This window comes from Mastomys coucha, unplaced genomic scaffold (genome assembly GCF_008632895.1).
Source record: "Mastomys coucha isolate ucsf_1 unplaced genomic scaffold, UCSF_Mcou_1 pScaffold7, whole genome shotgun sequence".
In the NCBI taxonomy this organism is placed as follows: domain Eukaryota; kingdom Metazoa; phylum Chordata; class Mammalia; order Rodentia; family Muridae; genus Mastomys; species Mastomys coucha.
In genome coordinates this window covers 54,452,966-54,465,384 of record NW_022196913.1, presented here as the reverse complement: position 1 = coordinate 54,465,384, position 12,419 = coordinate 54,452,966, and the positions used below count along the sequence as shown (strand labels likewise).

At 38.4% G+C, this 12,419-nt stretch overlaps 2 protein-coding genes across 2 annotated transcripts in view; one reads left to right on the top strand and one right to left on the bottom strand.

Moving 5' to 3' along the window:
• Cenpp (centromere protein P) overlaps positions 1-12,419 on the top strand; it is a 201,543-nt gene that overhangs the window by 114,621 nt on the left and 74,503 nt on the right. The window lies entirely within an intron of this gene.
• Positions 8,480-12,419, bottom strand: part of Ecm2 (extracellular matrix protein 2) — a 33,134-nt gene continuing 29,194 nt past the window's right edge. Inside the window, exons 9-11 of the mRNA XM_031358262.1 lie at positions 11,041-11,180; positions 9,668-9,994; positions 8,480-8,704 (exon numbers count right to left, since the gene is read on the bottom strand). Of these exons, the coding sequence (XP_031214122.1) occupies positions 8,536-8,704; positions 9,668-9,994; positions 11,041-11,180 (636 nt within the window). The 3' untranslated portion in view covers positions 8,480-8,535. The remainder of the gene's footprint in view (positions 8,705-9,667; positions 9,995-11,040; positions 11,181-12,419) is intronic.

Below are 12,419 nucleotides of genomic sequence, written 5' to 3'. Positions count from 1 at the left end.
GAAGTATAAATTAGTATGTGTAAGTGGAGAGCATATAACTGCATAGTGTATTACTCTCTGGACTTTCCCGTGGCCTTGAAACTGTTAATAAATAGAATAAATAAATGTTTAATGTTGGGCAAGATGAACCAGTTTGTCCTAATTATAACCCTTTGGTTTATTTTTATTGTAGTAAAATAGTCTTAATATAGTTGTTACTCTAGACAAGCTTTCTTTTCTTTTTCTTTTAAGATTTCTTTTTATTTTATGTATTTAATTGGTTTGGTTTTTTTCTTTATTTATATATGAATGTGCATCATGTGTGTACATGATGCCTGCAGAGACCAAATCCCTGGAACTGGAATTACAGATGGTTGTAAGCTGCCACATGGATGCTGGGAACTGAACCTAATTCCTGTGTAAGAACAGTCTGTGCTCTTCACCACTGCTCCATCTCTCCAGTTCTAGGCATGGTTTCTCAACTTGCATATATAAATCCATGTGGGGTTTGTGCTGATGGTTTTTTTAAAGTTTTATTTATTTATTATAGTATACTGTGATGGTTGTGAGCTTCCATGTGGTTGCTGGGACTTGAACTCAGAACCTTCGGAAGAGCAGTCAGTGCTCCTAACCACTGAGCCAACGCTCCAGCCCCTGTGCTGATGTTTTATAAGTCTATTTGTGGATGTGCATGTGTAGGCATGTGAACATAAGTATGCAGGTGCATGCAAGAATATGTGTATATGTATGTGGATGCATGCAGAGACCCAAGGTCGCCCTCAAGTGTCATTCCACTGTTGCCATCCACCTTGTGCTTTAAGACAGAACCTTTTATGTGTCTGGCCAGTAAATCTTGGGATCCATGTTTCCACCTTCTCAGTGTCAAGATTACAAGCACACACCACACTAGGTCTGGCTTTTTTCATGGATACTGGGGTCACCATATTTGTATGGCAAGCTGTTTACTGACTGAATCATCTCTCCAGCCCTATTTTATAAATACTTAGACATGTGCAAAGTAGCTTTTGTCATAGTCCCTAAGGGATGCCCTCTAATAGACTTCCAATTTAGAATCCATTTATTTTCTTTGGGGTGTTGGAATACTATTTGGGTTAGTTTCCACAGTTCACATGCAAATTTGGTACTTCTGAATGTTCCAGTTTATATGAAACAGTGAAACTCTAGCTAATCACAGCTTACAAAAAGACTTGCTTATATCCACTGATGGCTTGATGCAAGTTTATTTGACCACAGAGATTGTTACTTAGAAACAAATCAGAACATTTTAATAACATGATGTATTCCTTCTCTCTTCCAAACTAATACTCATTTAGTATAATCACATGTTATTTTTAAGACAGCTCTGCTTTCCCTGGTGTAGGGTTCACATTCTTCACATTTTATGCAAAGGAAAAAATAAGCTAGTATGTAAGTTTATACTCTATTCATTTATATGTTTAAAAGGAAGCAAAACTTGAAAGTAAGTGTAGTCATATTATTTTTTAGTCTTTGTAATCATGCAGATATACTTACCAAGTTAAAACATTTGTTCCTTTACAAATGACAGCATATGATAGACAGAATTCCAGCAGGGATCTCATTTTCAGAAGTTCTTCTTCAGTACGCTGAAGCATGAGCATGTGAGTAATATGTCAAGGACTCTGCACATAGACTCAAACTTGCATTCCACAAACTACAGTATGTAGTAGACTTTCTTTTATCTGAAAGCATTTTGGAGTGCAGGACATAAATATTAGCTTTCAGTGTTGTATATGTGAAATTTTTATTAGGTCTTTGAAACTTGTAAACACTATATATTGATCATTTATCACCTCGGTCTGGTTCAGTTAGGTGAGGTCAATTAGAACTAATAGTCATAGATCCATAAATAAAATACAAAAGGACAAACTTGCCATGGAATATTCTACTCCAACATTGCTGTATACTAGAGAGGCCTGAGCTCTCTATGCAGAGTGTAGTAGGGACTCAGATATCATTTCTAAGGGAGGAGTCTGTCTACTGTGCAGGCTTATCACTTCTAGTTTGGTTGGCTGTTATGAGTAATATACAGGGTTTTGTTGTGTTAAAGTTTTTACACTTGGATATTGCAAGCATCCAAAGTGACTCATGCTTACAGGTCAAATTTAATTTCCTTTCTTATCATCAATTTGGTTTGTTTGCTCATGGCCCAGACTGATGCATAATTTACTATGTATGTAGCCCAAGCTGGCCTAAAACTTGAATAATCATCGTGCCTTACTCTTCTGAGTACAGGGATTACAGACAAATGTCACTACTCCAAACCTGGTGAATTTTTGTGGTTGTTATTTTGAGGATATATTTGTTTGGTTGTTTGCTTATTTATTGTGTATCTGCCTTTAGTATATTTGTATGCCCAAGACAGCCAGAAGAAGATATCAGATTCTTTGGAATTGGCGTTACATGTGTTTTGCAAAGTGCCCAGTGAGTGTGCTGGGAACTAAATGTGAGTTCTCTGGAAAAGCAGCAAGTGCTCTTCCCACTGAGGCATTTCTCCAGCCTGGGTCAGTTTGTTTGTTTGTTTGTTTTTTCTTTTTAATTTTTAGGTTTATTTGTGTGTGTGTGTGTATGTGTGTGTGTGTATGTGTGTGCGTGCATGAGTGTTCTGCCTGCATGCATGTATATAAGTGCACCACATGCAGTGCCCACAGAGATCAGAAGAGAGCATTTCTATTTCCCAAAATTAGAGTTACAGATGGTTGTGAACCATCGTGTAGGTGCTGGGAACTAAGCTGGAGTCCTTTGCAAGAACAACAAATGTTCTTAACCACTGAGCCACCTGTCTGTCTGTCTGTTTGTTTGTTTTGATTCTGAATTTAACGATTACACTTAATGTTCTCTAAAAGCCTGGAGTCCAGAGCAGGGTTGTTCTACACCATAGTTCACAGTCCTTAGTAATGAATGCAAACATGCTATGGCCAGTGAAAAGATGGTCACACTTGAGTTTTGTTGTTGATTTCCCACCGGCTCTTCAGGAGAGCCATGGTTTGGCATGGCATAGCTGCTGGCATGACTAGGTTCCCTATACAAGCCTTCCTGGCTAGCCAAGAAGCCTCAGTAATTTACTCTCTGGCCAAGTACAAAGCAGTGTGCAGAGTACTGCCCTAGTGTCCTTGGCCTGTCCTCTCTCCACTGTTTATCAGTGAAATGCTACTTTAGATAGCAATATCTACCATACAAAAGGCTTGGCAACTGAGCAATTCATTTAATTCCTGGTGTCCCTGTTTGCAGATGTCTCTAGATGAAGACATTGATACACACTTTGACAAGTCAGTCCTAGACTCAGCCCTAGACTCGCTTTTTTTAAATTATATTTTTATTTATTTTTTAAGTTTCTTTTTTATTGCATATTTTATTTATTTACATTTCAAATAGTATCCCCTTTGCCGATTTCTACCCCCGAAAGAAACCTCCTTTCCCCTCCCTCTACCCCTGTTTTTATGAGGGTGTGTCCCCACCCACCCACCCACTACAGCCTTCCCACCCTTGCATCCCCCTACACTTCGAGGCTTCAAGGGACCAAGGACCTCTCCTCCCATTGTTGCCCAACAAGGCCATCCTCTGCTACATGTGTGGCTGGAGCCGTGTGTACTCCTTGGTTGGTGGTTTAGTCCCTGGGAGCTCTGGGAGTTCTGGTTGGTTGTTCTTCTTCCTATGGAGTTCCAAACCCTTCAGCTCCTTCAGTCCTTTCTCTAACTCCTCCATTGGGGACCCCATGATTAGTTCAATGGTTGGCTGTGAGCATCTGCCTCTGTAAATGTCAGGCTCTGTCAGAGCCTCTCAGGAGACAGCTATTTCAGGCTCCTGTCAGCAAGTACTTGTTGGCATCCACAATAGTGTCTGAGTTTGGTGGTTGTATATGGGATGGATCTCCAGGTGGGACAGTCTCTGGATGACCTTTCCTTCAGACTCTGCTCCACACATCATCTCTGTATTTGCTCCTGTGAGTGTTTTGTTACCCCTTCTAAGAAGGACCAAAGCACCCACACTTTGGTCTTCCTTTTTCTTGAGCTTCATGTGGTCTGTGAATTGTATCTTGGGTATTCCAAGCTTTTGGGCTAATACCCACTTATCAGAGAGTGCATGCCATGTGTGTTCTTTTAATTGTCCATCCATCCCCTGTGGGACACAGGTTTTTCCCAGTTTTGTGAATGAGGACAGTGGAAGGCGGGTCTAAGTGTTATACCAGGTCTGCACTAGTGCTGACTTCAGTGCCCAGTTACCATGGTCAGTTTTGTTCTTTTAAGTACTGGAGATAAATCTCAACGTTTCACAGAATCTAGAGTTTAGGGGCATCTAATGATTGTCTGGTTTTAGATTAGAGATGACATTTCTTTTAGTGAGTTCTTTAGTATTTTTTAAATTTTTTAGAATCAATCAGTGATCCAAACTGATATGCAAACATAAACAAAGAATTAAGTAGTTCAGTCATCTCTGTTTATAAATTCTTCTCTGAGGAAAATTTTACTCTTCCTCTAAATAAGAGGAAAGGATAGAACTGATACAATATAGGGTACACTGCCCTTTGAGCTTTCCCTTAAACTGCAGAATTTGAGTATTTCATTAAATCATCAGCTTGGAAACAGTAATTCATGGTATGTTTAAATGACAGTTTTGAAAGGGCCGTGATGCAGAACAACCATATTGAATACTAAGTATTTCCAGTTGTCAAAACACGATTTAATTGTTTAAAGAGCACAATCTGAGTTGGAACACTACTTTAGCCGTTAAGTTGTGTGCGGTTCAGAGGGCACAGTTAAGTTCCCAGCACCCACATCGAGCAGCTCACAACAACCTTTAAGCCACCTCTAGAAGAATTTGATGCTCTGCCCTCTGTGGGCACCTGCACACCTGTGCACATTCCCACACATCCACGCAAAGTTAAAAATACTCTTTGTTTTTCTCATGTCTTGGTTAGGAAAGATTAGTAAGAAAATTTATTTCTGATTAACTTTATGACCCTGTGAAAAATTTTTTCTATTTAATTTCTTATATTTCTTTTGAAAATGCTTACTTTTTCTTCAGATTCTTTTCTGTTTTGTTCTTGTTGTTGGTGGTTTGCTTTTTTTTTTTTTTTTTTTTTTTTTTTTTTTTGAGAGGGTTAGTATTTGTGTTAACTTTGTTTTGTTTTGTTTTGTTTTGAGACAGGGTTTCTCTGTATAGCCTTGGCTGTCCTGGAACTCACTCTGTAGACCAGGCTGGCCTCGAACTCAGAAATCCACCTGCCTCTGTCTCCCAAGTGCTAGGATTAAAGGCGTGTGCCCAGCCTTGTGTTAACTTTGGATGACCAATGAATTGATCCATTTTGCACTGGGCAGAGACCAGGAAGACAAAATTCTTTGTTTAGTCAGTGCCTGTTTTTATTGCCTAATATGCATATCATGCAAGGGTTCAAGAGATGAATTCTTTATTTTCTCCTGAATTTTATAGTCCTTTTGAAAAAGCACAATATACCTTTCTAACTAGTTCTCATGCGGCACACATACACGCAAACATCATACCTCACCAGAAATACCAGGTGGTGAATTATACATAATTAATACACCCAGATCTGACCTTAGTTGTTATGTTAACATGAAGTCCTGGAAGAAGCTTCCTGAATAGTCAGGGTTTAGGTACTGGTCTTCCTGTGCCTGGAAGCTGGCTTTGGAAAGACAGAGGCTTACGTCATAGAGACTGATGGTGAGCTTGGCTGCTTCTCCTGTGTCTTGAGATGAGGGTGTGCTGACTCTGAAAGCATGTGTCCTCACCCATCCATGCATCCACCTACCCTGTGACTTCCCAACTTTCTCTCCTCCCATCTCTTGCTTGTACTACAAGCCAGGTTCAACCTATTCTCTCACAAATGGCACTGCTCACAGCCTTATCAGTGACCTCGATCCCCCATGAGCCTTGTGTGATATTATCCACTTAATCTATTCAAATCATAATATTTTAGGTCCTTCTTTAAGACACAAGGCTATATATGTTTTCCACTAGATCAGACCTTAGTGTTTTTAAAATAGTCATGTACAATAAGCTAAATCTCAAAATTAAAAATACAGAAAGCATTCCTTGTACATTTGTGCATTGTCAAGATGTGACATTAATGTTTTCCCAACCATGGTTATTCTAAGCTTCCTTTGTGTACATATGTGCTAGTGATTACAGCAGATTTATGAGGCCAGACTGAACATCTGTTTGTTATTAAGAAGAGGGTTTGCTGTAAGGACATTTATCACTATTTCTATTAAAACATCCCATTCAGAACATGATGAAATTTCAAGACTGAACAGGTTCCATGCTGAAAATGTTCACAAAAGTATAAAAACAGTTGAAATAAATGAATCATCCAAATTCAGGGCAAAGTTCCAACTGTCATTCTGACTTTTAGCTTTATAAGTGATTCTGCACCTTAACACAGTTGGGGAAGTGTGCAGGTCAGGCCACAGTGCATCTGTATCTGCTGCTGCATATGCCGCCCTTTCTGTGCAGGCTGCTGACTATGGTCACATATTCCCTGAGCACTCTCAGGCCCTGACGGGCCGCCTAGGCTGGTATGCTCTTTTCATCACCCTGTTTAGTAGACTGACAGTTCTTGCCTGGTCCTTGATTTTCTGCTTACACTCCTACCAGAGAGGAGACAACTTCTCAGTTATGTTTGACATTTGCTCTCTGAAGTGGCATCATAATGCAGCTGAAGAAAGTCACAGTAAGATTGACAGGTGATGCATACATGTAATCCTAACACTTGGGAAGCAGAAATTCAGAAGGACCATAATGAGTTCCAAGGCAACCTGAGCCACAGAGTGAGACCCCATTTGAAAATAAAGTGTGTGAATACAAAGTAAATTATTTAATAGCTTTTCACTGTTGCATTAAATAATTCCATTGGCTCATCTCACTGAACCTGAGTTCCCTTTGACCTGAGCACAAGCAATCATTGACTCTAGTTCCTGATTTTAAACACAATGTGACCAGCTATTTCAGTCTCCCTTCCCTTGACTTCCCTGCCCCATGATGGACTGTACCCCTAATCTTTGCAACAAAATAAACCTTTTCTCCCTTTGTTTAGCTTTTATTGAGGTTTTTTTAATCACAGTAACAGGAAAAGAAACTAAGGTAGAGCACAAAGCTAGAGCTTAAATTATGATACTAGTATTTCTTCAGAACATAAATTTAAGAGTTAATAAAAGAAATCAACAGTTTATGTATCATATAAAATTTTATATCAATACAGAGATCAAAAGTTGCACATGTCTTTATATCACCTGGTAAGTGCCAGGCCAACCAGAGCTATACAGTAAGACTCTATCTTACTAGTTATATCATAGATAGATGATAGATAGATAGACCAGAGCTATACAGTAAGACTCTCTCTTACTAGTTATATCATAGATAGATAGATAGATAGATAGATAGATAGATAGATAGATGGATAGATGGATAGGTAGATAGATAGATAGATAGGTAGATAGGTAGATCAGATTTACATTAAAAGAAATCATTACAAGTCAGTGTGTAATGAATGCTACTTTGTTCATTAAACTGATAAAAAGTATATTTTAGCAACTATGACAAAAGAGATGTTTGCTAACTAAATAACTAGTGGAGCAATAAGTTGTATTTACATTTACGTCAGCTTATAGTTAACAGTAATTTGTATTTTTAGAAGAGTGCTTACTTTTTATAGTCTTTTTTTGAGACAGGGTCTTTACATAGTCCAGGCTGTCCTGGATCTCACTGTATAGACCAGGTTGGCCTCAAACTCACAGAGATCCTCTGGCCTCTGTCTCCCAAGTGCTGGGATTAAAAGCATGTGCCACCATGTCCAGTTTACTTTTTGTAATCTTTTGATCTTGCTGAAGAAATAAAGCAGTCTTGAAATGGCTTTATTTTAACTTTAAAAACTAATTCTAGCTGGGCAGTGATGGCACACGCCTTTAATCCCAGCATTTGGGAGGTAGAGGCAGGCGGATTTCTGAGTTCCAGGCCAGCCTGGTCTACAGAGTGAGTTCTAGGACAGCCAGGGCTACACAGAGAAACCCTGTCTCGAAAAACAAACAAACCCTAATTCTAGACTTACAGTGTAGAATTTTTATATGCCCTTCTGCTAGTTTTCCTTACCATTACCAATGTGCATATATAACCACTGTAAAATTATGTAAACCAAGAAATTAGTATTAGAATGGTGTTTGGGGGACTGGAGACATGGATCAAGCAGTTAAGAACATGTACTTCGCTGGGCAGTGGTGGCACATGCCTTTAATCCCAGCACTTGGGAGGCAGAGGCAGGCGGATTTCTGAGTTCGAGGTCAGCCTGGTCTACAGAGTGAGTTCCAGGACAGTCAAGGCTACACAGAGAAACCCTGTCTCAGAACCACCTGTAACTCCCACTCCAGGACATCCAACACCCTCTTTTGGTTACTGAGGGCACTGCACTCATGTGCACAAACACATACAGACACACACAATAAAAGAGATGTAATTTTGTTAATGCTTGGGTAAAATTTATAAATGGCAGAGGGAAACTTGAAATTACTTGATGCGTTGTGGTTTAAGAACAATACTTGAATACAGTCTTATGCATGAAAATGCATAGGATGATATCTCTCTAGTTCTAATATAATTGTTTTCAAGATGAAGATGTTCGAGAGCTGAGTCCTCATCCTCTTCAACATTGCAGATTTGTTCAGGAAGAATATTCCTAAAGAAAAATATACATGTAAATTATAAGCAGTCCAAGTATCTAAGTTTAGAATTTAGAAGCTAATTCTTTAAAATGTTTTAGTTCTTAAAATGCAGTTAGGCATGAATGGTGACTCACATTGGTAATTCCAGTACTCAAGAACCTAATGAAGAGTTGCAGTGAGTTCATACTCACTACTCATTTGAGTTCCTGGACAGCCTGGTTAAAGTAAGGCCAGGCCTCAAAAGGTGTGGGATGGCCATGACAGTAGAGACAGTAGAGGCAAGTGTAAGAAATGAAGCTACAGGAGTGCTCTAACGGAGCATCGTCACAGCCTGCAAAGTGAGGGAGTTCTTCTAATGGTTGATTTGAAATAGGAACCTCTCCTATTGAGTAGGTGTAGTCAAGCCTAGCCTTTAACTCTTGATCCTGTTACCTTTAACTCTCAATAGCTTGAATTAAAAGCATGAACACCACACTTGACTCAGATTCTTACAGATTAATCTTCTAGTTGCCTATGCTGCCTAGACATGTGTAATAATTAAACATACACAAACATGTCCCCCAACGTGAAGGAAGTTGAACCAATAAATTCCTTCAGAATTTGACTTCATAAAACTATATTTAGGCAACGTGTGTGTTCTGCAGGTCACTTTCTGTATAACATGGGGGTTTCAGTATAGTGACTTATTTATTGCTTTACAGCCTTAAATGAGTCTGTTTCCAAGACTCTACAAATTGTGTAATAATATTCTACTTAATACTATGGAAATTTATAAAATTAATATGAAAGTGGAAATCATCATAATCATCATGTATCTATTGTTCCACTTAAGCAATTACTAATATTGTCTGTTTTATTTAGTTCTAATTACTCTTTATAACCATTTTTTCTCTTCAAAATAAATCAAAAGTTTCATATCATGGGTCTTTATTTATCAATCAAAATTTCAATTGATACTTGACAAATCTAAAATTTACCGGATCTTATTGTTGTTCAGCCTCAGAAAATGCAGTGCTTTCATTTCATGTATTCCAGGTGGTATGGATTTGAAGTCATTGTGATCCAGAAATAATTCTCTCAGAGAATGATATGCTCCATAGAATGAGACTAGGTCCACACTATCATCAGAAAGTCTGTTAAATGACATGTACAAGTACTCCAGGCCTGGCTCCATGTGGCCAAACACATAGCCAGGTATCCGATCAATTTGGTTCCCAATTAGGACAAGGTGCAGAAGAGATCTGGGTAGGTAGGAGGGGACGTGGTAGAGCTTGTTATAGGACAGGTCGATAGATTCAAGATTTCTGCAACAAAGGAAAAGTGAACAGGATCAAAAACCTGGAGACTGACTGGCCATCCTGATGATCCTGAACAGAACTAGGTTCTGTGTTAGCCTGGCTCTGTCTGTCTCTCAATCGCATGCTCTTACCAGCATTCACACTGCTCCTTAGCTATGGTTATGTATCAGACTCCAGGTAGGAAAACTCAGATCCTCTGTGAAATTGAGAAACAAAGTTCAAATTGTTGAATCAAATGAAATCCAGGAGTCTTTGGTTCCAGTAATGAAATTTGGGATAAGAGTGGGGGTTGCCTTCATTTTTCATCCTTATTAGATTTATGATCTGGTAGATCAAAGACTTGGGGTGAGATAAAGGGATTAGAGTGAAATGGAGGGATCTAAAGTGTTCGTGAACTGGGAAGTCCCTGGAAATGTGGTGAGCTCCATCCTTTTTTTCTGAAGCTTTCCTTGAGTCTACAAAGGCTTCTGCCCAGCCCGTTTTACTCAATAAAGATTCCTCTACCCATGAAAGAATTCATCATCCTCCAGTTGGTTTCAAATCTCTTTCCATCTCTCTGAACAACCCATTTCCCAAGTTGGTTAACTTGGGAGTATAGTTTTGCACAGACATGCAGCCTTTGCTAAAACTAAAGACTGCAAATAGGCTGTTGATACCTGTCTATGAAGGTGGATTCTAATTTGTATCTCTATTCTCAAACAAAGCCTTCTTAAGATTGAGAAATGGTATGGGCCAAAGAAGGCAGTGTAGTCTAGGAAGACAGGCCTAATCTCTGAAGCCTGGCATTTCCATCTAATGATGAAGAAAAGAGTTGTCTACTTACTCTCTCTGTATGTGGACATTATGCTGTTTGAACTGACAACCTGTGAAGTAGATACTGCTTGGGATCAGCCCTCAGTTCTTGCTAGTTTAGCACTCAGAGAATAGTGGTCATGATACCAGTTATGTAATAAATGGTTTAGAAACTCAATGAGATAGCTAAATGTTGAAATTAAGACTGAAAGTTCCATGGGAAAAGATGCTTAGAAAGTTAAATTGTGGTAGATACTTACTCTTGATTTATCCATGCTAAAGGAGCAATCCGACTTTCTTCTATTTTATTATAACGTAGTACAATCATAGTTATCTTTCTGGTATGATTGAAACAAATTTCAGTTATTTCTTCAATTTGATTATTTTCTAGGTATAACTCCTATAAATAAGAGAAAATATTATTTTTCTTCTGTTTATATTCAGTGGTATCCAATTCCACAAAAATTAAAATAGACTATTCTTATTAGTATTATTTAAGTCAGTTCATACTTTTAAATTGTCAAATTTTATAGCTAGCAAAATAAAAGGTACTACCTACCACAATTATGGGATTAAATAACTTTAATTTGTATGTTTATGTATATTTGAGAGTGGGGGTGTGCATGCACATGCATGCAAGAGCACGTGGAGGACAGGGGTTGGTATGAGCTCTTCAGGCACTCTCCACCTTAGTTTTTGAGGCAGGGTGTCTTACTGAACCTAATGACCACTGACTCAGCTAGGCTAGCTGAACTTGGGAGCTCCGGAGTTCTTACCATCCCACCCTGTCTCCCTGCCTCATACTAGGAAGACAGGTGCACACTGCCACATCCCCTTTTATGAGTGCGAGAAATCAAACTTGGATCTTATCTGTGCGGTGAGCATTTTACCAAGTACATCATCTCTTCAAATAAACTTAGCATTTAGCTATAACATATGATACAGCATAACATATAATTTTATAAATTTTCTGACTTATAAAACTTACATTAATTATGTCACCTGAGCTACAGAATGATGAAAATTGGGAGTAGAAATAATCACAATTCACCAGTGAGAAACTCAGGTCTGTAGGAAGAGTAACACTCACTGTAGGTTCCAGGGAAGGCGCATGAGGGGCCGGACTTGCTGAGCATCAGCTTCAGACCAGGTTCCCACCATTCCATAATGTTTATAATTTTAGGTTCATATTTTTATACTTGATTTATAGTCTATTTACTTATAAAATTAAAAGTCATTAAGAACCTTAGTTTGGATAAGAATGCAACCTGCTAGAACTAACTTTTTAGTACCTAGCTACTTTCAAGATCCCGGTATTAGAGAAAACATTTTACTAAAGCCTCTGAATTACTAAGTTTTTCTGGCTATAATTAGAATGCATACGTAGAATTGGTTTATATATTAAATGTAACTTTATTCATATCATGGTTTTTTTTTGTAACTCAATTTTGGCATTTGTTTAAAATATATAAAGGAACATTCAGCTTTTTGCTTTTACTGTCCTATGTAATTAAGTATGAATTATCTGAGAGATTTCCAAACTCAAGTGCATATCAGAATCACTTCATAAGACTTTTAAAGTACAAACTCCAACCTAAATAAATCCCAGGAAGGGAAATTTAAGTAGGTTCTGGAATAC